Source organism: Besnoitia besnoiti, chromosome V (assembly GCF_002563875.1).
Source record: "Besnoitia besnoiti strain Bb-Ger1 chromosome V, whole genome shotgun sequence".
Classification (NCBI taxonomy): domain Eukaryota; phylum Apicomplexa; class Conoidasida; order Eucoccidiorida; family Sarcocystidae; genus Besnoitia; species Besnoitia besnoiti.
Genome location: NC_042360.1, coordinates 1,061,674 through 1,089,204, shown reverse-complemented (window position 1 = coordinate 1,089,204; position 27,531 = coordinate 1,061,674). Strand labels below are relative to the sequence as shown.

The following is a 27,531-nucleotide window of genomic DNA, read 5'->3' as shown; positions in this document are numbered from 1 at the left end:
GATGTATTTTATTACCTCCCGTTCTCTGAGCCAGATGAGGGATCAGGAGAAGGCCCTCGAGAGCCGCGGGCGGCGCTTTGGTCCTTGGTGTCTGTAGGTGCGGCTTGCGCGTTCTAGCTCTCGTATGTTTGGGATTCGAGTAAGTCTCTGTGCGCTGTTTTTCGTGTTCCTTGCTGCGTTTCGAAGGAAACGAGAGGCAAGGGAGGTTTGCCTTCCTAAACTGCACGTATTCCAGTGAGTTCTCTGTGATGCACACTCTCTCGTCTTCTTCGTTGCATGCGCGGTTTTTGCTGGACTCCCGCTCTTTCTGTTTCTCGGGTTTCGGGTTTTTCTAGACACGAGGTCGCGCCTCTCAGTCAGGCCTGCCGCGCGCGGAAAACAACCAGACTCCACTTTCTCTCGTCTCGCTCTCGTCTCTGAACGCTCCGCACTAGTCGATCGACACGCTGGTACCTTGTTTTTTTATGGAAAACAGTGAAAATATGTCAAAAGCATTTCTCTGTTGCATCGCAAGGCCCGCCGACCCTCTTTTCGTCCGGTGCCCGGCAAAGAGAGGTAGAGAGGACAGACTGACACGAAAATCCACGGTCTCAGCCTCCGGAACCACGCTGCGGAACCCTGCAAAGCGATGAAATTTTGAGATACTCAGCCATGTTATGTCTTCGATCTCAGAGAAATATAGCTTTAATTTGTTTTTTATCAACGTTGCTCAAAAGCTGCTTGAAACAACTGCAGTGCTTGCGCGAAAATAAGACGCCCCTGATGCGTATCATGCACTCTCGCTTCTAGTTTTAAGGCCAGAAGAAACGAAAAAGTTGCTCTCTCATCTCGCCGCTCCGAACAACATATCCGGGATCGGAAGGAAGTATTTGAAGAAGCAGCTGTGGGTTAGAGTTTTTGGGAAATGAAACGATCCGAAGGGCCAGATAAGGAAGAAGATTGATTCTTTAAATATATACTGGATATCAATATATTTAATGCACCGATCATGACGATGATGAAACGCGCAAGCGAACGTGGATACGGCAGACAAAGGAAATCGAGCTTTTTTACACAAGCAAAGCTGTGTCACGTCCAGGCATCCTCAGTCAGTAAATTTGCGGCGACTGCATGCGCGCGCGGGAAAACGAGGTGAGGCCCTGTACCCTCCATGTCCGTATATGTACATCGTATATATGCATGCCGTATATCTACATCATTATGCATTTCCCGATCTATATGCGCATGTGTATACAGACGCACACAGTATCAAATAAAATGTCAGCACCTAGCATATATATATATATATATATATATATATATATATATATATATATATATATATATATATATATATATATATATATATACATGTGTATACATATGCATGTATATATGTGTATATATGTATATACATCTGTATATATATGTATATATACGGGGTACACGTGCCGTTGTAAGTCTGTGCGCCAGTGGCGCTCAAGTCGAGTCAAACTTGTAGCAGCACTCAGGGGCGACGCGGTACATGAGACACCTTCTGCCTGCGTATTTGAGGGCTGCATGTGCTTCCCACGCCGCGAGAAAGCGTCTCCCCTTTTTGGGGCGCCTCTGCATGCGGCCGGGGACTGCGCGAGTCAGCTCTCGCTCGAACCTGAGCCAGCCGGCCTCCTCGGCGTGAGTGTCTGTCGCGTTCCTGCGTGCGCCCGCCTGGCTCCCATCTCTTGTCACTGGAGTGCACGCGTCTCTGTCTTCGCGCGGGAGCAGGCGCGCCATCTGCGCAGCTGGTACCTCCGCCCCAGACCGCTTAATCTGAAACCAGCAAGAAAAAAGGCCGCAGGGGGACGTGTCACGCGTCGAGTTCGCCGTTTCGGAGATGAAACGAAGGTCAGCTGCAGACTCTGCATCCACACGTATCTACCCCCTGGTAGACCTAAGGGTGCAAGGCGGCTAGCGGCGTTACTCATGACTTTGATGGCCTCTGCGATACCGGCGCGAGCGTGTGGCGCTGAGACGAAAAGGACGACGCCCGAACTCCCTAGGCCGAGGCGGAGAGCGACCATGCCCACAGACGCGCGACCCGAGTAGCATAAAGGGCTCTGAACTTCTGAATAGGAGATGGCGGGTCGGAGGGGGGGGGGAGGGGGGGGCTGGAGTGCACGAGGAAGCCTTCGCCCGCCATCAAAAACCCAGCCGCCGGCGTGTTCGGTTTGGTCTGGGTGCGACAGGAAACATTAGAGTTGCAAGTGTGAATGGAGATCTCACCAAGGCGCAGTGTGCCTCAAGAAGGGGACGTGTGCGGTCTTCCCAGTATGCGTCTTCGTAGGGTGCCTCGTACGAAGCGCCGAAGAGAGGCGGATGAAACCAGAAGTTCAGAGCCATGTGAAAGTCTGCGTGCGGCGCGCGATCTTTTTCCGAGTCCTCTGAGAGCGACGAGAAGGAATGAACTTCGTGAAACCAACCTGCAGGCAGATACACTGAACCCGCAGGAAGGCAAGACGCACCAGGGATGAAGACAGCGAGAAAAACGAGTCGTCGAGAGCCGTGCATCGAGACACCTCAGTAGGACGCTCCATCGCGGTAGCGGCATCTGGGATCCGCTCATCCACGCTCACGCATACACGCATACGCATATACATATATACACATGATATATACGTAATATATATACATAATATATATATATATATATATATATATATATATATATATATACGCGTCTGCGTGCGTTTAGGCCTACGCATTCGTAGGCGTTACTCATGTAGGTTACACGAATCCACGCAGACACCCACACAGCGGAAGACGGGTAGAGCCCGGCTGCCGGCGCGATCCCTAGCGGTCACTCGCATTCTCGTTTTTTTTTATCGACTTACACATGTCGCCCGCCTGCATGTCGACTTCCCAGTATTTTGAGAGAACATTGTCGAGCGTGATGGCCTCAGCCGCCGAAGCTCCGCCTCGTCCCGTGTCTCTCGTGTTTCCAAGGCAAAAGTGCGCCGGCGTCTCGCCCTCGCTGACGAGCCGCCCCTGAGGAATTACGCAAAACACGACGTAGCGGATGACGCCAGAGGCAACGCTTTCGCTCTCCACGCACCCCTCCAGGTCGCCTACGCTAGTCGCGCGTGCATGCATGCATGCATCCACGCAGGTGACTCTATGTCGGGTGCGTCCGTCGCGCCCATTGGCAACCGCCGAGGAACCTGTACGAAACGAGCCCACTGTCAAATACGACACAGCAAGCGAGTTTTTTGACTAAGCACATCCCCGGAAACCCGGCAGTCTCACCGCCCGAAGGGCGTTGCCGCTCGCTTCGTCGTCGTCCGACGCAGTGGACGCGGCCTCGTCCTCGCTCTCATCGTCGCAACCTTCCTCGAGAGCCTGACCTAACAACTCGTCTAGCCTGCGCAAACGAAAACGAAAATCAATATGCAGCCAGGAAGCGGGTTCGTCCCATCCTGACGTCTGCAGACATTTATGGTGGTATGTGCCCACTACTTTGCAGAGGTGACTCGTGGCCTTATAGCCATATAAGCATTCACGCATTCAAATATATACGGAAGCTAGATCTCTGTATAAATGTTGGCGTCTACAGACTGTCTCAGGCTCCTGTGAAGCCTGCGAGAGGCCGCAGACAACCGCTACGATACGCACCTAATACACACAAGGGGAAATTGCTGAAGCTTTCTGTATACAGACACATATTGCCTCTGCTACCCAAACCTCAGCAAACTAAAATATATATATATATATATATATATATATATATATATATATATATATATATATATATATATATATATAGTTGTACATATGTATTAATATATTTATACATATGTGTTCCTCGTTAGCCTGAAGTGCGCCGCCGCGGTTACCGGTAGCGTTAATGCATTGTGCAGAGGCGCTCTTTGGAGCCCTGCGCGTGGCGTGCTGCCTGGGCGCTTCGCCTACTCTGCTTCCGCTTCTGCAATCTTCGACTCAAGCTCCTTTTCAGATTCGCCGTCGCTCCGCGTCTCCTGCGTCGGGCTGTGGAGGGCGTCGAGGCGCTGCTGTAGGCGCTCGAGCCTCCCCTCTACCTTCGATTGTCGCCAGTGGCGAACTGCATGCGCGTGCGCGCCGTCTTCGCGAATCTCCATCGAGTACGACAGAAGGCCGTTCGCGTGAACGCGCGCAAGTTTCCCGTTCAGCGGAAGCAATCCCGCGAACCGCGGGCTGTATAGGCGGAAGATTTTCCTGCCTAAGCCGAAAAGAAGACGAGAAAAACGAGGAATACAGCGAAGCAAACGCGCGCGCCCGCCCAGTGGCATGCCACCGCAGCGGCGGCCTCCAACACTCCGTACCAAGCACGACGCTATACAGACTAAACTCACACATACAACGCATGCATCTATCTTTCTACCTTTACATACATGTATCTTTATTCATATGCCTACTGAGGCGTCGGCGCACGTCTTCAGATTGGGCAGGGCGTGGCATGTTCACGTCCGCGCAGGGACTTCAGCTATCTCCAGAAAAGCTGTTAAGGCCCTGCCGGCGTGACGAAGCACCTCCCGTAGGCACATGGTTATGTGCGCGTGCATGCATGTAAGCCGAGAGAAAGTCTCTAGTCCGGCTTTATCCTTGTCAAACTCTATATGCAAAGCGACACCGCGCAGTCTTCTACGTCCGCTCGCAGAGCTGCTCACGAGATCTCACTCATTTTTCCGCATCAGAATCGAAACCGAAACCGCCGTCACTGCCACATCAAATCCCCGACGCTCCTCTCTAAGCCCCGCGTCACCCTGAGTCCTGAACGTGTCCGCCGAGTCTCACAGCTGGGGAATGGAGACACCATAGAGCCTACCTTTGAGCAGCACGTAAAGATTTTCGTGGAAGTCGTGGTGCAGGCCCGTTGTGCTCCCGTGGCGCGCGTGCCCACACCAGAGATTGTACTGGTAAGGCTGCAGGTTGCTGAAAAAAGAAACCATCGAAAAATAGTGGACGTACTGAAGGGGCGTGGGCAGGCACAGATGATAGCCAGGCGACGGGGAGGAGAGGCCCTTGCCGCGGGCGCAAAACGAAAACGTGGAGAGACTAAAACACGAAAATGGGGCGGCAGAGTCAATGAGACAGCTCACGAAGATGAACAGTGACTTCTACATCATTAGCAACAAAAGGCGACGACATCGGGATCTGTGTGAGTCTCATCGCCGAAATCCAAACACTGCGGATCCTAGAGAACAAGGCGCGCCCAAAGGGGTTGGGCGCCACCAAGAGGCGCAGCACCGTGCGCACCGCCTTGGCAGGGAAGAAAGGCACAGAGACAGAGATAGAGAGAGAGACACCGCTGGAGACAGGGACACAGCTAGAGACAGATGTACAGCTGGAGATAGAGATACAACTGCATATAGAGATAGAGAGAGAGAACGACTGGAGGCGCTGCCGGCGAGGTAAGGAGCTACACAGGGCGGTTTCACAGACCGACAGGCGGTCGGCGTAGGGCGCAGCAAACGGCGACGCTACGTTCATGAAGAGGCCAAGGCCGATTCGCACAGCAGCTTCGAGATTTTCTTCTCACCCGAAAATCGCAGGACGGATTGGAAAATCGAGAGCCAGCTCGCTCTTCAGCGGTGCGCCGCAGAGGCGGCGGGGGCCTGTGCAAAGCAGCCCACGAGGACAACAGGATTTCTGCAACTCAACATATAACTTCGGCGCTTTCCACCCAGGCTCCGCGGCGGCCTCCTACTTCGACTGGGCTCGCGGCTGTCTCCCGTCGGTCCGCGGACTCACAAAACCATATGAATCATTCGTCTAGCCGCCCGCTCTCTCGGTCACCGTTCCTTCGTCGGTCGCACGAAACTCAAAACGTTCATCCGGCAGCCCCTTCTGATACCGCGCTGGTCGCGTCACCTCCCCCTACTTCGTGGCTGTGCTGCCGGCCGCGGGTGTCGCGCTTAAACCACATCTGTGTCTTTGGCTCGCTCCCCTGCATCCCTCGATGTTGCGCGATCCGCCTCCCTACACTGCCGTCGGAGCGCTGCGACGACAAAAATATCGCCGCGCGAGGATAGTCGCGATTCGCCTCCCCCTCCTCACTTCATTTTCTCGATTCATCCTTTGCATCCACGTGCAGTTGGATCCCGGTAATCAAACGCCTCCAGGATCTAAACCAGGAGTCCAACTCGTAGTATATACTCCCAACAAACAGCGGATTAACATTCCCCTCTCACAGATAACGACTCCCCCCCGTTCCTTTCTCTCCCTCCCCCCCCCCCTCTCCCTCCGCTCCACGTCTTCTCTGCTCACCGTCGCGATTGTGAGGCACGCGCTGCGTGGTTAAGTAGAGGCGCTCGTCGCCCTGTTGGATTCTGTCGAGGAACTCGGCGAAGCGGAAGCGCCGGAAGGCGCCTCGGCCGAAACGACTTTCGCCCGCGCTCGTGTCGTTCTTCTCCGCCTCTCGCTCGCGCTCTTCCACATCGACTGCGAGAGATCCTACGCGCGCTCTTAGGGCGTCCAGGTCGAGCCACTGGCGCTGCAGCGCATCGGCGTCAACGCACGAAGCTGCAAACGCGGCCGCTGGCGCCGAGACAGCAGCCGGCGCCTGTGGCGCGCGGTGCGCGCGCGAGACGATGACGACGGGCGTCCTAGTCCGCACAAAGGTCTCGTAGAAGCACCGCGCACAGAAAGGCCCGTTGGCGGCGTCTGCGGTCTTCTGCGGCTCCGCGGCCCCCGCGGAAGCCGCGTCGCCAGGCTCGTCTGCGTCTCCTTCGCGCTGCCGGCACACACAGCACACCGCGGCCTCCGAGGGCTGCTGCGCGGACTCATCAGGGGGGCGAAGAAGCGAGACACGACGAATCGGAGCTGGAGTACGAAGGAGGCGACTCCCGCAGGCGTCGTTCCCCTTTGCGCCGGCAGCAGTGGCACCGGGAGAGGCATGCGGCGCCAGAAACGGACAGAAGCTGCACATACAGCGAAGGAAAAAGTGACAGAATAGGAGAGAGCCATGGGCTCCCAGTGGCGCACGGAAGACGCGCGGAAAGCCGACGACAAACGGAGAAGAAGAGAGAGATGGAAAGCACAACCGAAAAAAGGACAGCATTAGAAAGGGCACGCGCAATTCAGCAAGCCCTAATTTGCATGCCCGGGCTTTCTGAGTCCCTATCTGGACGCAGGCGTGAAGAGACGGCGGTAAGGCGTGAGGAGGCGCTCTGCGGATTTGCATGCGCGATGGAAAGCTGCATTTTCCTTCTTAGGAAGAAGCGCTCAGATGCATCCAATGCCTTGCGGGAATTTCGCAGCTGTCGTGATATTTTCTGAGAAAAACCTACCCTCTGTAATCCGCGCCGAGACGCCACATGCGCTGGAGCGATCGGCTCGAGTCGCCTGCCTCTGAACGGCCTTTCGTTTTCTGGAAAGAGCTTTCCTCCCTCCCCCGCTTCTTCTTCGCATTTTTCATCTTCCTGGCTTTTGGTTTTTCATTAGCTTCTCCTGATCCAGGCTTCCGACGCAGCGGCCCTTCCTTCAGGCAGCCTGTGTCTCTTGGCGGGCTGTTCTGTCGCTTTTCTTGTGGCGACAACTCGAGAGTCGCCAGCGCGTAGCCCGACAGCCGAACCGCGAGCTGCGAAAAGAGAAACAGATCGAAGCGATGGGAGCATGCGATACCAAACGACAATCCAACTGGTCAGAAGCTCAGACGATTAGGGGAAAAAACGCGAGATATAACGCACAAAACACTGGTGAATGAGGAAAATTGCAACTCGCTCAACGCATGCGCCAAGGCGATGGGCTCAGGCACCAGGGGGTAACTTCTAAAGATGCTGACACCGGTACACTTCACGGGGCTAGATCTGTACAGCTTCAGTCTTGAAAGATAGTAAAGAATCCGACAAGGCAGAGAGAATTTGTTCACAGGGAAAAGGAAGAAGGGGAGAGAAGACAGCGCGTTGCCGACGGCTGCGCCGGAAAAAAAATTCTGCGTGCATGCGCCGAAACCACGGGCGAGGCAGTCGTCTAATTAGGGGAAATAGATGGTTCTGAGAGAATGAAACTGAGACTGCCGCATAAAAAAAATATTCTCTGGATCAGGGTGTTCGTTTTCCGCCAACGATAACGAATGCATCTTATTTTCGCAGGTCCGTCGGCCGCCGCGCATGCAGCACCGAAGGTGATTTTTCTTTTCTGCGAGTCGAGGGAGCTAACCCGACAAGTCTACGATAAGAGGAACCGAGCACATGAAGAGAGAGCAGGAACGGGACGGCTTGCTCATGGCAGGCAGCTGCGTATGTGAAGACATCTATAAATCGGTAATACCATTACGAATAGCTATTTTAAAAATAGTAGCTACTGTCTTCATGTCTATATTTGCGTAAGTTGACCCCTATACACACGCGGGGCGAGAGCGAAGAGAGGTGTGCGGCCGCGGAAGATTCACTCTATGTTAAGAGACAAACGCTGCATAACAATAGCTGGATGCACCTCATCAATATTTTCAGGCACGTTCGCAATACTTGGCTCTCTTTTGTCTCTCCTCAAAGGAATAGATCGCCTCTCGAAGGCTACGGAGAGGGCGGTGAATCATTTTTAGAGGCAGCAGGCAAGCGCGCGCGGTTATGAAATGCGACAGGTTTTTTCTCGTCTTCACCAGAAACACAAGAATTTTCTGAAGACAGGCGTCCCTTCGCATGTCAACCTCTCACTTGCAAGTTACTCCTAGCCGATAGTTCCTCTTCGCAGTCAACCCCGCGTAGTTGATGTATACACGCAAAGCTTTTTTGTGTACAAATATATATCTCTTGAAGCTACTCTACAGAGAAGAGACGAGCTGCCTGCTAGTGGTGTCGATCATTCTTATGCATATGTGAAGTATAGATGCAAAACTTTTTCGGGCCTAAATATCTATTTCTTGAAGCCACTCTACAGAGAAGACACGTGCTGCCTCCTAGGGATGTTGGTCAGCCTTAAGCAAATGTGCAGCTACATAGGCGCGTCTGCGAATCTGGGCTACGACCTGCGTTTGTTCCGCACCTACCGATATCCCTCTATCTATTTATAAACTCCACACGCGTGGAAAAGAAGGGGGAAAACATCTACATGAATATTTATTCACCATCTCCATCAGTCCACGCGCTCTCACTCTACGTATATATAAATCTATATATGTAGGGAGGAGAAAATATGGGCGTCTGTGAATTTTAGACTTTGCTCGTGGTCTGAGCTGATGATGAATTTTCTTGTGCGCCGGTATAGGCGGCAGTTCCCCGCTTGTGCATTTTTCGCATCTGCTCCACAGGCCAAGAGCAGTTGTGTGTTTCGCAAACGGCGTGGTGTGGAGATGAAGTTTTTGACCAGATTTCAAATCGCAATGACCTAGAAAATCCTTCTCGCCTCCCTTCACCTGCATGCGAAATGGAAAACCGAGGGCGATAAATGCATGAAGGCATGTCGTTCGTGCTGCGACGAATCCGCCGATTCGATGACCTTCTACTTGCTCTGCCTTCTCTGCTCGTTTCGCATCGTGCTTCTTCTTTGCCCTGTTGTCCATTTTTGCTTCCTTCTCTCTCCACTTTTCTGCAGGCGTGAGTCTCCGCTAGGTGTCGCGGCGGCAACTCTGTCGCTCTTCGCCGGCGCGCAGCCTCGTTTTCTTTTTTTCGTGCATGCACCTTGAGCTGCGTCTTGTCGCCAGAGGAGCGTCTCCACCTCCTTTCCCATCAAGGCGATTTACCCTTTGAGGTTTACGGTCGCTTTGCATCATTCCTGCCTGCGCCTCTCTCGATCGCCTTCGGCACTTCACTGGGCCTCCTTTGCCGCGGCGGGCGGCGCAAAGTAATCAGAGAAAATCGAGAAGGAAAAATTCGGGAATGCCGGCGCACTCGCGCCCTCGCCGGTGCCGCTGAGGCCTGCCCAGTCGAAGCCGCCGAGCAGCCAGGCGTTTGCCGGCTCCGTCTTTGTGTCGTCTCTCCGCACGCCGTTCGTCTGAGACGCCCGCCGCCGCGTGCGCACGCACCACCGCAGCTTGCGCGATGCCTTGTCTACAGATAGGATAGAACGAAAAAAAAAAAGCGGAAAATTCAGGGGAGACGCAGACAGGAAACACCCGGGAGACAGAGACGCATGCACGCTTTAGAGATATATATACATATGTGGATGTATTTGCGAGTGAACAACAAGCATCCAGGCGCATCCTAGATGCGGTGTACAGAAATTGTTTATGCGATTATGTGCGTTGAGAGAGATCGGCGCAGCCTGCAAGGCTGCCGGTCGCCTCTCGTTTGCGGACAGGGGAGCGGGGGGTGGAGGGGTTGGGGGATGGGCACTCAGCGTCGCCGCGCGACGGGTGTCGTTCCTACCTCGAACGATGTGAAACTCTGCAGTGTCTCCGTAGCGTTCATACGCTCTTTCGAGGGCACTCAGCATTTTGTTTTTCACTGGGAAGCGCGCCATCCGAGCGAGAAGTCTGTCGATTCCTGCCTGGTCTTCTCGCGTTCTGTCGTCTTCCTCCCGCGGAGTCGCCGTCGCGCTCCGGCGGCCTTCCGTCAGAAGCAGCGCCGGCGACGTGTTCCGCGCTTCAGTCTCTCCGCGACCGTCCTCCGTCGCCGAAGAGACAGCCGAAAGAGACGGGTTGTCGACAGACTTTTCGCGGATTTCGGGTCCAGCAGTGTTGCTTGAGGATTCTTCTTCGCTATCCGCAGCTTCTAGAGACGCAGAGAACGGCGCGGCTGCGGACGCGTCGCCCCCGTTCGACTCTACGTTTGCAGATGAAGATGCGGCAGCAGACGAAGAGGATTCAGCAGAACAAGAGGAGACAGCAGAAGAAGAGAAGGTAGCAGAAGAAGAGGAGGCAGACAAGGCAGATAGGGAGGCGGAATACAGACTGGGAGAGAGTGACGCACTGTCGGTTTTCCCGTTCGGGGCGCTCGCCGATCTTGAGGCGGAGACGTCGATTCTGGCCTCGCTGGGTTTTCTCTCCAGCAGGTCTTCAGTTGTCACTGCCGCCGACGCCGCGCGAATGTGCCGCAGCGTGTCCTCGTACGACAGCTTCGGCAGCAACGCTGTAAGCGAAGAACCTCAAACCAGAAAATATTATAGAAAAACGAATGCGACTCGAGAGGGCTGCGCAGGGATCGAGGAAGCGAAGACACCGGAAAGACGATGCACAACACACGAGGCGATGAAAAACACGAATCACAACGTCGTTTGAAGCCGAGGAAAACGACTAGACTAAAGCGAGTCATCTGAGGAAAAAGTGTACGTATCTAATAGGTTACGAGTTTCGAGTTCTACTGGTTTCAAACGTTCACCGTCATCTACTGAATCAATTTTACATAGATAAAGAATGATATTGACGAAGGCGACCTCGACGCGACCCATAGGACAAGCGACTATAAAACGAAGAGAGAGTCAAGAAAAGGGTATTGGACAGCACAAAACTAAAAGTCAAATTCGACAGACGAGGTGGAGATGAGAGGGGCTCCAGGTTCAATGAGGCAGGCCGCGGCGAGCCCTCTCGCGACTTACTTCGTACGCTGTCCAGGATCGCCAAGCCGACCTTGAAGAATACTTTCCAGCCTTTGAGAAGGAACAAATCCCAGATTTTCTCAACGACGCAAAGCGGCAGCTCGTAGGCGAACAGCGTCATCACCCACTGGACGCAGTAGTAGTCGGGTCGGATAAGCTCGCGTTCCTGCAAGGCATGCAGCAACACGCGGCTACGGAAATCCGGAAGGTAAAAAGCAGAGCTTCCAACAGAGAAGAGGCTGCGCGAACGACATGACAAAACAAAGCTTATCTGGATTAGCGATGTGCGTCGGGATGAAGAGAGACGCGCGAGCCGCCGGCAGGCGAGTCGCCTGGCAACACTCCGTTGGCTCCTGCCTAGCTGATCGCGTCGAGACGATGACAAAAGAAGAGAAGCAGAGATGTCCGATCGCGGAGGCAAACGGGAGCCAGATACTCACAAAGTGCGCGTGGAGCTTCGGCAGGAAGGCCTTCAAGAGGCAGTCGAACTCGAAGACAATGACCTGCGAGGAGAAAGAAGAACCAGCAATCGCCGCTGTCGTGGCCGGCTATCAGGCAGAGGGGAAGGCAGCCGCCCGCGAGACAGGGTCGCTCGACGACGGAGAAAGAAACCTTGCGCGCAAATGGACACGAGAGAAACGATGGACGAGCGCAGAAAGACAAAGTCGCCCCACGCCAGTGTGCGGGACAGGCACAAGGACCGAGAGCCAGAGGACAGTGGCAAGAAAGCCAAATGGACGCAGAGACCGAACTCGGCTGCCGGCAGGTAGCGAAGTCCTCCAAAGACCGAGGCGTACCTTCACATGGTGAAGTGTAGGTAGGTAAACGTGCTCAAGTTGGTAGTTCTTCATGAGGGAAGCGAGGCACTGGTAGGCAACCTGAAGAGCGACAAAAGACCAAGACATGGTCTCCTAGTCAGGCGATCCTCCCACGGCCTGGAGCGACCGCGAAACGCCGCGCCGAACGGCATCTAGAATGAACCAAAAACAGGTACCTAAACCCACGACTGTGCGTCCCAATCCCGAAGGATTAAGCCACGTGTTGCCCTGTTCTACACAGCCGACTGTCTCAGCACTTGAACTCGAATAGGCGACGTAAGTCCTTAGGTTGTGTGTGACATGAACGTCAATCCCCGGATCCGGGGTCGCTTGTGCTCGCCGTAGAAAATTAGTTCGGGCAAACAGGTGGCAACGCAGACCCTGCAAACTGAGGTGCAGTGGGGTCGCGTGAAGCCTGTCTCTTCTCGCGCTTCGAGAATCTGCCGCGCCTACCGTCTCGTCGTCCATCACATCAAGCAGGACGCCGGCGACAAAGTTCATGCCCTGGCAGTACCCTACGTGCGGCATTTGATTCGCGGCTGCGCGGAGAATCCGCTCCAGAGCTTGCTGCCTGCGCAAGGAAACACAGCGATCCTGAAACGAGTGCGCAGAATGAACGGAGAAAGCGCACGCAGGCATGAGCCGGGAGGCCCAGTTGCGAAACTAGGGGCGAGGTCTACTCGCGCAACGAAGTCAAAAACCAGAAAGGCGAGGGCGACAGAACGACGCTGAGAAAGCCAAGATGAGAAGCCCGACAAAGCGGATTCTTGCGGACGGAAACACCTCCGGACCCAGGAAGACGGCATGAGGGAAGAAGCTGTAAAATGTTTAGCGTTTACATTTGTCGATCTTGAGATTCTATCTCTGTAATCGGAAGTTGTGTTCCCAAGAACTGACGCAGCCCAGTCCTGAGAGCGCAAGGGGGGGCAGCAGACGCAGCACACTGCCAAGCCACTAGAAGAAAAAAAAGATGAATCCCCGATTGCCGCTGAATCAAGCGTGTTCTTCACTCACGTCTCAGGCTGGCGAAACTTCTGCCTGTAGGGGAAAGTGCGGCCGACGTCGCGGAGGATTTCGGGGTCGTTGGCGCTCGGCTTTGCGCACAGGACCTGACGTTCAAAGACGCACGGGAGCAACACGAAACGCAGGAATTATCAACGTGCCAGGCACGCGTTGCAGCGAGGACACGAGAGACGCAGCTGCCTTCTGTGTGCTGTCCCCTGATGTGCCTCTATCGCGGCTGCGCTGCTTGACCAGCGCCCCGCCCTCTGGGCCTCGTGGGGTGTTGTTCTCTGCCCGCAGCGCTGCCTCCTGGCCACTCGTCGGCCTCCTCCCTCCGCCGTGAGCTCCCGGTCTCCTCTGAGGCTCCTTCATTTTTCGTTTCTCGCTACGCTGCGCCGCTGCTTCGCCTTGGGATCCGCCTTCGCCTTGCTCGTCGTCCTTACCTGGTACTCCTCCGCTGTGCAGAGCATTTCCTCGCCCAGCAGCGCTAGGCGCCAGAAGGTCCGACGGCCCCGTGTGGGAAAGCCGCGCCGCCCGAAGGAGGCGGTCAGGAGGCCGAGCGAATTCAACTCGCTGTACCTGCGAAGAAGAAGAAAACACTCGAAAGCAGCGACTCACGCGGACGCACACGAGTCATACACCCTGCAATGCGGAAGCATGCAGACATTTATACATTTACACATATATATATATATATATATATATATATATATATATATATATATATATGCGCGTGGGTAGACAACGGGCGCGTCGGAAAGAGCAGCCAGTGCTCAGTGCGTGGCGTGAACAGGTCTGCCCCAGATTCAAAACTCCGCCACGCCTCGTGCGCCGCGCATCTGCATCTGCACACGGAGAGAGGGTCATCCTCCGCTACAAAGACGAGCGAGACGACTCGATTAAAGGCGCCGGTGGCGCAGAGGCAGTTGGGTGAAGTGCGAGGCACATGCGCCGCGGGCGAGGCTCACCAAAGCTTGCACACGCAGGCGCAGCTGGCGCGGTCTTCGTCGGTGAGGAGGGTGACGAGCGTCTTCGCTCCTTCCTCAGCTGCGGTGAAGAGCTCGACGAAGAGGCCCTTCCGGTTCGCGCTCTCCAGAAAAGGCGAAAGCAGCCCGGCGCCTGCGTGTGCCGCGTAGTTCTCTGCGTTCGCGTCCGGATGCCGCGAGGCGTCGGTCGGCCGCTTCGCCTCCTGTCCCCTGTCCGCCGACAGCCTTCCAGAGACGCTGCTGCAAAGCGGCGAACGCGTGGTGGCGCCGGAGGGAGAGAAGATCGACACGAGGCGCCCGTGGGCAAGCGAGGCCTGCGGCGCGCTGCTTTGCGAGCCCGAAGACGCGGAAAAAAGGAGAGACGCAGACAGCGCCCTGGAGACCGCACCCCCCGCTGAGGCCGCGCCTTCTCCTCGCGCAGCGTTCGCGTCTTCGGCCGGTTTGTCGCGGCTTCGCGCCCGCTGGTGCGCGCGCCGCCCCGCTCGGTCTCGCGCCGACGACGCGCCCTTCGCCAAGTCTTTCCCCCCGCGCTGCGGAGTGTCTTCATCAGACGCAGTCGACGCAGCCAGATGCGACGTCCAGCAAAGCGGCGATGGCGGCGGAGAGGCGTCTGAGGTCTGCGAGGCGAAGGAGGAAGAGAGCTGCGGCCGCGGCCTCCGCGCCACCTCGCTGTTCGGGCCTGCTGCCCCTCCCCTTGTCTCCGTGGCAGTGGCGGGCGACCCCAGGGATCTCCTGCTCCTGTCGAAGCTCAGCCCCCCGCCCTCCGGCGTCTCAGGCTCCGTGGCCCTGTCAAAGTCTTCGCGCGACAGCCACTGCGGCGACGACGAAGTCCCCTCAGCGGCCGCCGCGGCAGCTCCCTCTCCGGTGTCCTTCGAGGCCGCAGCTACAGCCTCGTTCCCCCCTCGCCCGCTCCTACATTCGGACGCCGCGCCTTGCGACCCCCCGCCGCGCGAGACGACGAACGACGCAAGTCGAAGACCTCCTTGTCTGCCTCGCATCTCGGCGGCCGCAGACTCCGCAGATCGCTGGGCGCCCGGGGTGCTCAAGGCGCCCGTGGAAGCCTGCGAAGGCGCCCAACCGCGCGTGGGGGACGCCGCGGGCGTCTCCGCGAAGCCGGGGGAGTCGGAGCCCGCGGTCGGTGGCGGGACGCGCCAGAGAGACGCTTGTCGGGGGAGAGACACTGACCGCGGCGAGGAGGAGGCGTCTGACGCCGGCGGCGAAGTGTCGGCGTGCGCGGCGGGCGGCGCGCGCGTCGAAGCCGCCCCGAGTCCTCGCTGACTGGACGCGCGCGGAGCCGCTGGATCGCCGGGCTCCAGTAGGGCGGCAGGGCGGGGAGAGAAGTCCTGAAGCCCACGCAGACCCGCGGCAAGCTGCTCGGGACGCGGAGACTCTGGAGAAGCTGAAAAAGAGTTGAGGGAGGGAAAAGAGAAGACGGAAGACGGGGGCACAGATTGGCCTCGCCGCGCACCGAGTTTCGGTTCTACGGCGGCTGCGAGCGGCTCTGACACAAGGCGGGGGGGCTTCCGGGCGTCGGGGGTCGCCGCCCCCCCGGCCGACGCAGCCGGAGAGCCGGAGTGACCCTGCGAGGAAGGAGGACTTGACTCGCCGGCGGTCGACTGGTGTATGCGCGAGGAGGAAAGGCAGGAGGCGAGTCTTGAGGCGGCTGTGTGCTTCGAGGGCGATCCGTGTGTGGCCTTCAAGCTCTCGCGAGAAGGCGGCGCAGAGGAGGGAGAAGAAGGCGCTGCGGCCGACGATGTGCTGCTTCTCCGCTTCAGCCGGAGAGACGCCGAAAACGGAAAAGGCATGATTTAGAAGTTCGCCGGCAGAGGGAGATGCAGCGGAAAACACGACGCGAGAGTCGCCGGCAAACGACAGGCCAAGAGTCGCAGAGACTTGAAAACAAGCCAGGCGCGACGGCAGACCCTCAGAGGGCTAGCGAAGGACGGAGGACGCGAAGAAAGCAGAAAAAGGCAGAGAATCGCGACGGTGCAAGGCCTCAAGAAACTGCTTCAATCGAGACCAGGCGAACAAACACGAAGGAAAGCGAGCAGAAACGGAACGTGGACGAACCAGGCGCGCAAAGGGCGTCTGCAGAAGAAAGAGAGAATAACGCACACGAGGCCCTGCGGAGAGGATCAAAGGAGATAACAAAAAAGAAGTCTCCTGGCATGCGGTAGACTTTGCTGGCAGACCGTGGCTACGAAGACGACGCCAGAAGTGAGGACGAAACGCTGAAGGCGCCTTTGCAGGAAGAAGAAGCGGGACAGGAAAAATTCGCGACTCTAAAAACATCCACGGAAGACGAACTGCAGCCTGGAAGCATCCCGATGAAGCACTCGCGCCGCTGCTGCTTGCCGCTAATGTGAGGCGGCGGTCGAGTGTGAATACCCATTCCGCCTTCGCTCGAAAAACCGCGCGGAAACACAGCAGTCAGAAAACTTGTGGCTGTGGAGAGGCGCGTTCCATGTTTCTTGGAGGAAAAAACGCGGCCCTCCGCTGCAGGCCCTCCACAGAGTAGACCCAGATCGCTTGTTTATTCTCCCTCTGTCTCTGCTCTTTCTGCCGCGCTGGACCATCAGGCTGAAGGCGCGTTATGCAACCTCTCTCGAGCGCTGGAAAAGAGGCGGCAAGAGGAGAGAGTGCGGAAAGGAGCTGAGGGCTGACCGGAAAGAGCGTGAACGCTCCAACTCCGCAAGACCGCCAGACCGGGAAAAATTCCAGCTGCATGCAGTCTTAAAACTAGCCGCGATACTAGCTGGGACCTCCGCAGCACACCTCCAACACTTCTGGAGGCAAACGCCTGCGCCCAGGGCCTACGCGACGCCTCTGCTTCTCAGAGGCTTTGCCAGATGACCGAGAACGCGAGAGAATCTGCACGTAGTTTGAAAGGCGCCGCGAAATCGCCAGGGGAGCGCACGCCCTCCACGCCGAGCGCGCCGGCTCGCAGATGCTGTCTTCTTCGGGATTGCGCATCGAAGAAGACGCCTAAGTCTCAGATTACGTTGTGCGCTCACGTAAAGGGAGACACGGTGACTACACGGTGCACCAGAAAGCGTTCGGATGAAGCTGTGCCGCACAGAGAAGCCAACAGCGCATCTCCGCTAGGTTCAGCTGGGGGTCTCGCTCAGCGTGGAAGGTCCCGATTTTGTCAGGCTTTACAAAAAGCAGAGGGGCGGAGGTTCGGGGAATCAAGTAGATATTTGAAGACTTCGCCGAGCGGAAAGCACCCGGAGGGAAGACACGGTCATGCGGCCACGACATAACTTGCGTAGACGGCTGGCGCCTTTTTTCCGAATGGAGGTTTCAGAAGGTCTGTACGAGGGCTTATGTGTGTGACTGCGCACAGCGCGGCGGTTGACGTTGCTACTTAGGCCGGTGACTTCCTCCTCTGCTTTGGTGACATCTCTCTCGCTCACAGCGGGCTGCGCACAAGGTTGAGCGGCGTTTGTATCCGCCTTCCAGCTAGTCAGAGGAATGGCCTGCGCCCTTGGTAAGCTGTGCACTCCCCTCCAGGCACTAGTCCCACGTTGAGTAGTCTCGCACTCCGAAATTCTCGTTGCTTTGCTGCCTTACAGCCTCTTCAAAGACGAGGACAGAGGTTAGAAGCAGGAACCTGAGCCTAGGTTACGATCCACCTTGTAGTCCGCACGTAGTCTCGCAGTCTGCGCGGGTGATGAGTGCGCTGGATACGGATGTAGGATTGCGCACACGTGCTTGACGACGGAAATGCTCGCAAGTATCCTGATACATCTGGTGCTGCGAGATACCCAGCAAGGGAGGACAGGCAACAGCTCGGCTCAATGCTTTGCATGTGCGCATCTGGACTCGATGAGCAGCATTGTGCAAGATCTGGATGCCGGGGAGCCATCATGTTTGCGACAAACAGAATCCGAAAGTAGCCCGATTGATTGTGTAGAGGAGTGCTACCGCATCTAGAAGCTGTCAAGGATATACGGTTTTTGGCACAAATTCGATGTTCGTTATGATCGTGGATGATGGTCATAGAACGGCGTCGCAAAATTATGGAACCAGCAGCGACGCATGTGGGCGCACTGCGCCTACTCGAGAGGATAGCAAAAAGGGTTCCAACAATTTGTTTGCCGACCCTGGTTCGTGGATATTTTCTTGCCATCCTATTTTAGCTCACTCTCTCGGAGCAGTGAACTGCTTTCTAACTAGTACATGACCGGTGCGTGTGAGGCGGTGAGACCAATGTTGTTGCCAGCCAAAAGGGCACTAGGCCGACCCTGGGCGCTAAGTGAATGCCGCATCGCATCTTCGGCTCTTCCTTGGTTTTATCGATATGCGCGCAGTCGATCCTATATGTAATACGGTGGAGCCTCTTTATTACTGTCCTCTGTATATTCTCAAATAGGTAAACTGCCCGTGATTGCTTCGGGGCGAAATACATGCTTTTCCGATTTGTATGGAGAACAGTTGGTATCTGCATCTAAGAGCTCGTTGCAACTCTGTTACGATGACGTGTTTAACCGACCTCTCAGAGGGCAGGTCCGCGGCCTTTCTGTGTGCGCTGGCGGTGGTAGCGCAGACCGTGTCGGTCTGCGCCAAGGCGGACGAGGTATCCGTGGTCATCGCACCCCAAAGCCCCACAACAGTAGATGTCGAGTTGCATTATGGTGACTCCATGAGCGTCCTGTGCCAAAAGGCGACCGCGTTCATTCCTTCAGACTTTAAGACCAAGTGCTGCAATGCTTACGGTGCCATCTGCAGCCCCGGTCAAATCGAGTCTCACTATACTGGCATGTTTCCGCTTGCAGGCTCATCCCACGCTTTCTGGAAGGGAGGCGACGGTATCACGACTCCGGCGAAGTTCGTCCTGCCTCCAGAAACGAAGGGGAACCGCTACGAAACGCGTTTCAGCCTTGGATGCCGGAACGCGCAACAGCAGCTCTCGGTAATCAACGTGACAATCGCTGCGTCGACCTACGTTCCGGGCAGCAACAAAGACGACGCGACACGTACACAGAAACCCGTCACAACCGAAACGCCGTCAGCTGGAGTCCTGGGCGCGTACCCCTGTCCGTTTTTTCTCGCGGGACTAGTAGTCGCAGGCCTTGCCTCTGCGGTTTGACGACGTTCATGAGTTTTCAACAAGGCGAAGTAAACTGAAGGCGCTGGAGAGGCCGGATGTGCTGGGTGACGGGGGTGGAGCCGTCTGTTGAGATGCTGCGCTCAGACGTGCGCGGGCAGAAACAGATGGAAGACCTGACTGCCGTGAGAAAGGCGTGATCCAGGCTGAAAGCCATCAGGGAGCAACGCTCCCATAGTTTTAAGTGTCGTCTTCGTATTTCGCAAAACAGCTCAAACAGGCGAAGACGCAGCAGTGTTGAAGCTGCAAGGTGTTCGCGCGTACGGGTCACACCTCTTGCGCGTGGGGATGTCTTAGATGCATACGTGAAAGAAGCTCTCTCTAGCGCGCTGCATTTAGCCGCGAACTATGCTATTAGCGTTTGGAAGATGTCGTTCAGCGGCTTCTCGTGGAGCGACCGATGAGTTTTTTGTGTCTGTGAGGCCGCAACTCCTCCCCCTCTTCCGGGTCACCCTTTGGTACTTTTTCTAGTTTCGGGTTGGGTCGTGACGCCGAGGAGATGTGCCGTTTGGAAATATCCTGGATGACCCCTCATGCTTCGGACTTTCGAATGCCTCTCTTTTTTCACGGAATAAAATATTCGCCCTCCTATCATGGCCGTGTGCACACCCGGCTCTCCGGGTACCTGAGCGGGCACCTCAGAGTCGACGAGTTCTCGTATTTCACAAGATGCCTCCTCTGAATTGATTCACAGCACAGGGATTGCGGCAGCCAGCGCGCCCGCCCTCCAGCAACGGGTGAGGGCGCGGTACCAGGCTGCTGTTGGGTGAAACACGAAGCATTCACCCTGTACCGAGAATAGGCTTGTTTAGCGAGGTCATGGCTTCACCTGGTAGGCATAGTGGCAGCTCACGTGCAGAGCGGGCTCTTTCTGTCTAATCGTTAGCTTGCTTTCAGGCAAATAGAAACTCGTTGGATAGGTAGTGAATTTGCGCGCAGCACGCAGGACCTAACCCCCCCCGTCCCCCCCAGTCCCCCTACTTCCGTATGAAAGGAAGCATGAACGCTTATGCATCCTCAACGCAAAGCACGCATCAATCTACGAATTAGGTTTTAAAGTTGTGCCGATAGAATCTCCGCCTGGACGGGCGCGAGAACAGAACTCCTGCGACACAGCAAAACTGGCATGGCGTGTGCGCTCCAGCTGGCAAGGCAAACGCGGCGCCTGTCTCGCTTTTCACGTGACACTTTTGAACCCCGTTGGCGTTCGAGGAGCGGAGATTCGAAAACTAGAATCTCTGGATTGTACTCGAATCCCTGTTTCTTTAGAAACCGGTGACGGAGCCCGGAAAACCAGAGGGCCGCCCCCCCGTGTCTCGTCGACCTGCTTCCCCCGCACCCTCCAACGCTTCTCCGGCGCACGCGTTTTCAACTCAACCAGACCAGGTTTCTCGGTCCTCGTTTTTCTATCCTTTCCTTCTTGCGAGGAGAAATCTCTTTGAAAAAAGGATACAAGCGAACTCGAGAGTCTGCGCTCGCGTGAGAAAGTGCTGTGAGTGCAGACGCCCGACAGAAGAATCATAGCCCTGTGCCCGGCTGCGTGTCTCGTCTTGTCGCCTTCGAGAAGTTCCTTTGTAGTTTCCTCTCTCTTCTGCCCTGTTGCGGTTTTGCCGCGCTCGCGACTCCAAGTTTTCTCTCATCGTAGTTTTGTTTCTGTGCTGCATTGCGTGTCGTCTTTTTCGAGTTAGCGTTTGGAATCCCAGTGTCTCTCTAGCCGCTCCTCGGCGTTGTCCTGTTTCTCTGTCTGCCTCTCACGCTGCCGCTTTATTCTTCTTTGTCTCCGCGTGCCTTCTTTTTCTTTTTCTCCTTCCTGACTGGCTCTTTGTCCTGCGCACGCACGCCGGCTGCTTCCTGCAGCCTCGCTTCCTTCCCCGCGTTGTTCCCGCAGAGTTGTCTCTCGGCGGCACGAATTCGTCTGTCTGTTGCGCCGAGTGTCGCCTCTTTCTCTCTCGCGTCTCTTCTGCGATTGTTTCATTCTCTGCGGCGCCGTCTTGCTCGTCTCTGCGGGAGTCAAGAAATCTACCCGGATGTGCCCGCCGCACCGCAGGCCTCTTCCAAAACACTTTGTGTTTCCTCGGGTTGTGCATCTTCTCGTTCTTCTTGATCTTGTGCTTCTCTTCTTCTTCTTCACCTTGCGGTTGCTTCGCAGTACGCCTTGAAAACGCGCGCGTCTTTGATGCCAGGGGAGGCGTTTCTTCGGCAGGAAGTACCTGAGCGGCGCGCTTCGTGTGTTTTCGAGGGCCTCTGCGGACTTCTTTTCGTCCACGTCCCCACACAAGTGCGCAAGAAGACGACATCCGACGCTCCGTTTGCCCTGTAGCTGCTGCCGAGAGCTCCACGCGTCTTTTCTCCGCAGACAGGATGCCGAGAGAAATCGTGACACTTCAAGTCGGCCAGTGCGGCAACCAGATTGGCATGGAGTTCTGGAAGCAGCTGTGCATGGAGCACGGCATCGACCAGGTGAGAAGAACTCTGCTTTCCTCTCTCTAGGCCGCGGAGGCATTCGCGTCGCAGCGTCTGAGTCCCCCTGACGCGCAGAGTCCTCCGGACGCGAGGCTCCGCTGTTGTTTAGTTGCACGTGAGCCGAAAGTGTCCTCTTTCTTGCCTTCACCTCGCGTGAGGTCGCGTGCGCGTTGCGCCTCTCCTGTCGGACGCAGACGCACGTTTGTCGACTCGAATTTGCTGAGGGCCCCTCCCCTCCCTCCGCCCCCCATGCTGGGCTGCGCAGAGATCGTGCCGTTGCCGCCGCGTAGTTGGTCCTGCGTTGCTTTCGACGCGAAGCGCTTCTCGCAGAATCTTTCCGTTCGTCTCTCGCGCGCGTTTTCGCAGGAAGGCCTTTTGGTGGACAGCAAGGTGCATGCGTACGCGGAAGACCGAAAAGACGTTTTTTTCTACCAGGCTGACGATGAGCACTACATCCCGCGCGCGCTGCTTTTTGACCTCGAGCCGCGCGTCGTCAACGCCATCCAGGTAGCGCTTTCCCGCTGGTACCCTCGCGCTTGTCTGCGGGCAGATGGGAGTGGAAAAAGACGGGCGTGCGCCACAGGCTGCAGCGAAGAGGTCGTCATCGAAACAGATTCGCAGGCACCGGCGCGCGCGGGAGTTGAAGCGCGCACGTACGTATCGAAACACTCAACACAAATACGCGTATGCATAGGTATAGATACATACGTACAGATAGACAGATAGATAGAGATATAGATATAGATAGAAGAGATAGATAGAAAAAGATAGATATAGAAAGATAAATAGATGGATGCAGTCGGATTCATGTAGGTTTTCATAAACATAGATACCTATGGATAGGTAGATACACGGATGGATTTGGAGAGATGGATTCAAATATGGATTGGTAGGGAGACAGATAAATGCGCGGTTGTTGCAGATACTCGTCACGCTCAGTGTGACTCGCAGCGGCTGAGGAGATGCGTGCATGGGAGGAGCAGGACTCGCTTGTGCTGCGCGCGTTGCAAGCGGCAGTCGCCGGTGGACATCTCTTGTTTTGCGTTTAGACCTCCGAGTACAAAAATCTATACAACCCCGAGAACTTCTTTGTCTCCAAAGAGGGAGGAGGTACGCAGTGAGCTCCGTGGCAGCCAATTGGATATGCTTTTCTTCTCGCTCTGCTGGGCTTCCTTCCTTGCGGGCTCTGCTGCATTCGAAAAAAAAACTGGCTGACAATCCCGTCAGGCGTCGCCACGAGTGTCGTTGCATGTTGTGGCCTGCTTCAGCTTCGGTTTGCCTCGATTCGTTTCGTGTGCGCACTCTTGCGGCTGCGCCCGCGTTTCGCCGTCTCCGGTTCGCTTGTCGCCGCTTTAGCTCTCAGTTCGGTGAAGAGAAACCTGGCTGAAGCGCTATGATAAAACTCTCCAATAGGATGTGGAAAAAAACGAACTTTCAAATATACAAAATGCGTGATTGCGCGGCGTTGTTTGCTGGACAGGCGCGGGAAACAACTGGGGAAGTGGGTACGCGCAGGCGGAGCGCGTGCAAGAGGAGCTGATGGAGATGATCGACAGAGAGGCTGACGGCAGTGAGAGTCTTGAAGGTTTCGTCTTATGTCATTCCATTGTAAGCCGAGCTTCCTCCTCCAAGAGCGAGCTAGTCTACGAATATATATGCATCTATACAATTATACAGATATATGTATATACATATATATTTGTACGTTCATTCGCATGCGGAAGGAGTAAACAGAAAGCTGTCGTATTCGTGGCGGGGGGCACTCCGCTCTCTCTTGGCTCACTCTGTCGCATATGTCTCTGTAGGTAAAGCATGCTTTGAAGCGTTTTGTGTGCATGACCGCCGTCTTCGGAGAGTTCTTTTCCTTTTGTTCTGTTTTTCAGGCTGGAGGTACCGGAAGCGGCATGGGGAGTTACTTGCTTGAGGCGCTCTGCGACAGGTACCCGAAGAAGCTTCTGCAGACCTTCAGCGTTTTCCCGCTGTTAACTACAGAGACGAGCGACGTCGTCGTTCAGCCGTATAACAGCGTGTTGACTCTGAAGCGTCTGGCGCTCAACGCGGACTGCGTAGTTGTCCTCGACAACACCGCGCTGAACAGCATCGCCGTTGAGCGCCTTAAGATCCACAATCCCTCTTTCCAGCAAACCAACGCGCTGGTAAGCTGCGAAACCTGCGAAAATGCCGCGGGAAGGGCTCGCCGCAGAAGCGGCGCCGACGATGAAAGACGCGAGAGGCAGGGAGAGAGACAGAAATAGCGTGAGAAAGACAGAGCGAAAGAGGGAGGGAGGAAGATGCAGAATAAGAGGAAGCAAGAAAGACAGAACGGGAGAGAGAAAGGCAGATAGACAAAGAGAGAAAAAAGAGAGGGAGGATGAGAAAGCAAGAAAAGTAGAGTGAGAGCGAGAAAGAGTGAAAAGACGCGACGTGTTTGCTTTCTGCGCCTCCTCAGGTCTCGACGGTGATGGCAGCGAGCACCAGCACTCTGCGCTACCCGTCGTACATGAACGCAGACATGCTTTCGCTCATTTCCTCGCTCGTCCCGACACCTCGCTGTCACTTCCTCATGACTGGCTACACGCCGCTCACCCTCGACGCCTGCGTCTCCTCCGTTCAAAAAACAACCGTGATGGACGTCATGCGCAGGCTGCTTCAAACCAAAAATATCATGGTCAGTCTCCACGGAGCAGCCATGAGGGACGCGCGAGCGATCAAGACGCGCACGAAATGTCTTTTCAGCTACATTCGTAAACCGGGGTACTTGCACCTGTGCATCTGTGTATGTATATATATTTATATATATGTATATGCACGTATGTAGGTAGGTGTATATATGTTTGTAGTGCGACGATGCAGATGCGGGTGAGGAAACGCAGTCACCGACTCCCGTCTGGTGCACGAATACATATATATATATATATGTTGTTATAGGTGTATATTTTGGATGTTTGTTGGTTGTGCAGGTGTCGGCGTCGCTGCGACGGGGAATGTATATCTCGATGCTGAATATCATTCGAGGCGAAGCGGACCCTACTCAGGTGCGTCGCGGCATCTCTTCGCTTGCCGCCGCTGAAAAGGCAATTACCTAAATGTGCAGTGCTGCTCTTCACAGATACGCATTTGGATACGGACGCTGGAGCCGATCGCAGGGCGCGGCACCAGGACCGATCAATCTTGTTGTACCGGGGGGAGGAGCGAAATTTCGCAGGGGGTACGCATATATTCAAGAATGTGCGTGTATACATGCGCATGCATAGACTGCTGCGCAGGTTTTTTCTAGGTAGAGGTTGCGCTTTTTGGCGGGAGAGGAGCTGTGGACTTTGCTTCTGCAGCGCAGCGATCTGCTGGCCTGGATGCGGCTGCGGGCTGCGGACTTGTCTGTTTTGGTTCGCCAGGTTCACAAGAGCTTGCAAAGAATCAAGGACAGACGCCTCGTCAACTTCATTCGCTGGAACCCCGCCAGCATCCAGGTGGCGCTCTCCAAGCAATCTCCGTTCATCCCGTCGCCGCACAAAGTCTCTGCGCTCATGATGGCGAACCATACATCCATCGCTTCGGTAGGCTGGCACATGGCTTCATCGCGTCTAGCGGATAAAGCGAAACTGGCGGGCGTCTTCGTCTGCAAGCTAATAAATATATATATATATATATTTACCTGCACGTTGTGCGGGCGTACCGGGTGAGGGAGAGCGGATGTTAGGAGACTGGTGCATATTCTGTGGTACACATATATATTTGTATTTGAAACGAAAATAAACTTAATGTATATCTTCCCGTATTTTTAAATATAGCTTACATATATATTGTTTTCAGCGAACCGCTGAGCAAGATTCCCCCGTCTGCATGGACTTGCGGGAGAATGTTTGTGTTTTGTTGCAGCTGTTTGAGCGCTGCGTCGTGCAATACGATCGCCTCTTCAAGCGCAAGGCCTTCCTCGACAACTATAAGTCAGTTGCACCCGCACCCAAAACATGTGTTCATGCTCACGGCACCATGCCCACGCGCCGCTATATACGTCAAAAAGCGTATAGTTATGTATGGCAACTGCGCAGGCGTAAATATGAGAGCGTCGCCTATGAAACGCACCCATTCATGTAGAAAAAATCGAGAGCGGAAGCGGGGTACTGCGGCGCGCAGACGCCTGAGAGGAAGCGGACGAGCGCAAACATACACTGGGGCCGCGAGGCCCCCGCCCCCTCGAGCTTCTACGCACACGCATGCAGCCCTAGAAGTGCGTACGTCGAGTATGCTTAATCACTACGCATATATATATATATATATATACACGTTTGAATAGGTATAGGTTGTGTAACTCCCAGAAGCGTACTCACATGTGTACCGTCACCCGTAGTGTAGAGAGGCCCCCATATATATATAGGATGATCTGCTGTTTGTCGCTTCGTCTCTGTTGCTTCAGAAAGGAACCGATGTTTTCTAGTCCTGACGGCCAGGGTAACTTCGAGGAGATGGAGAGCTCCAAGTGAGTGGTAAAATAGAGAAATGGAAGACACCTTGCAGCCGGCGGACGCCGCAGTCGTCTTCTTCCCGCAGTGTGCTGCGGGGTGACTCCATCGATCGGCGTCGCTGAGCGCGTATCTCCCCGTGCTCGCACTTCCTTCGCGTGTTTCGCCCATCAAGCCCGGACAAAGCGTATCCCCTCGCGGCGCCCATACAGCCATCAACATAATTGTAGCTAGTGATTGGGCGAGAGGCAGACACAAGGTGTACAACGATATATATATATATATATATATATATATATATATATATATATATATATATATAGAGAGAGAGAGAGAGAGAGAGATAGATACATGGATAGATAGATACATGTATATGAGTGTGCTTGCTCTCATAGGGGATTCCCCGGTAGTGGGAGAGGGCCTGCCAGCAGACTATGTGTTTTTTCCTTTCCTACCTGTCAGACCGGGTGATGGCTGCCGGAAGCGCCAGGAGAGACGGCCATCCTCATCTGCTGTCTATGCTGAGCTTGTCCTTTTTTTTACAGAGATGTCTGCCTGAATTTGATTGACGAGTACCGGAGAGCAGAGAGCGACGACTACCTCTCTTCCTTTGGTAAGACAGGCTCTGCCCTCTGCAGGCTCCCTCTGGATTCTGCGTTGCTGCGATTTCTTTTGGCGTGCATGCAAAATGTCTGTTTTTGTTTATGTTCACACTCTTCGTAAAGCGGCCTGCGTCATCGCCAGAGAGCTACGGACGCACGTGCATACGCGATTCGTCTCGTATCTGCATTGAGTTGATTCGGACTAGGCCCAGCCAAGAGGTCTTAGGCGGCGGTGAAGTAGCCGTTTGTGTCGCTTTTCTCATGTTTCTTGTTTCAGGGGACGTTGGCATGGGGCAGCCAGTCATCTGAGCGCAGCTTCGCCGCACGAGGAACCTCTTCTGAGAGGATAAGCGATTCTCAAGTTAGAGATTCCGCCTCGACTAAAAGAGGGGGACAGGGAGACCTACGCTTTCTGTGCGTAGCAAGCGAAACCGAGTTCTGCCTACAGAGCATGTCTCACTGTTCGCCGAGGAGGAAAGCAGAGCATGCGACATTGCTTGAACATAAGGGCAACCTCACAAGGCGCCGGGCTTTGCTTCGATTTGAGGAAACTAGGGAAGATGTTCCTATGCAGTTCCTGCATGCGCACACATGCATCCAGACACATGCAGCTAGACATGCAGA

At 55.2% G+C, this 27,531-nt stretch overlaps 3 protein-coding genes across 3 annotated transcripts; 2 read left to right on the top strand and 1 right to left on the bottom strand.

The window, feature by feature from the left end:
* Window positions 1-1,458: 1,458 nt before the first annotated feature.
* Window positions 1,459-16,077, bottom strand: BESB_059750 (TBC domain-containing protein; the record flags this gene model as incomplete). Its single annotated transcript, XM_029364389.1, has 19 exons — window positions 1,459-1,788; window positions 2,242-2,453; window positions 2,850-3,003; window positions 3,262-3,376; window positions 3,925-4,210; window positions 4,817-4,923; window positions 5,531-5,606; window positions 6,259-6,911; window positions 7,281-7,570; window positions 8,981-8,994; window positions 9,822-9,980; window positions 10,299-11,000; window positions 11,467-11,632; window positions 11,907-11,969; window positions 12,264-12,344; window positions 12,738-12,855; window positions 13,299-13,393; window positions 13,730-13,865; window positions 14,255-16,077. The coding sequence occupies 19 exons, from the start codon at window positions 16,075-16,077 to the stop codon at window positions 1,459-1,461; spliced, it is 5,580 nt and encodes a 1,859-aa protein (XP_029219097.1).
* A 2,672-nt stretch (window positions 16,078-18,749) lies between these two features.
* Window positions 18,750-19,364, top strand: BESB_059740 (SAG-related sequence SRS67; the record flags this gene model as incomplete). The annotated part of the gene is made up of 1 exon (XM_029364388.1): window positions 18,750-19,364. The coding sequence occupies one exon, from the start codon at window positions 18,750-18,752 to the stop codon at window positions 19,362-19,364; it is 615 nt and encodes a 204-aa protein (XP_029219096.1).
* Window positions 19,365-21,743: 2,379 nt separating this feature from the next.
* Window positions 21,744-27,028, top strand: BESB_059730 (tubulin gamma chain; the record flags this gene model as incomplete). Its single annotated transcript, XM_029364387.1, has 11 exons — window positions 21,744-21,842; window positions 22,212-22,352; window positions 22,895-22,955; window positions 23,326-23,453; window positions 23,729-24,001; window positions 24,295-24,513; window positions 24,806-24,880; window positions 25,238-25,399; window positions 25,722-25,789; window positions 26,260-26,322; window positions 26,851-27,028. The coding sequence occupies 11 exons, from the start codon at window positions 21,744-21,746 to the stop codon at window positions 27,026-27,028; spliced, it is 1,467 nt and encodes a 488-aa protein (XP_029219095.1).
* Between the last annotated feature and the right edge of the window lie 503 nt (window positions 27,029-27,531).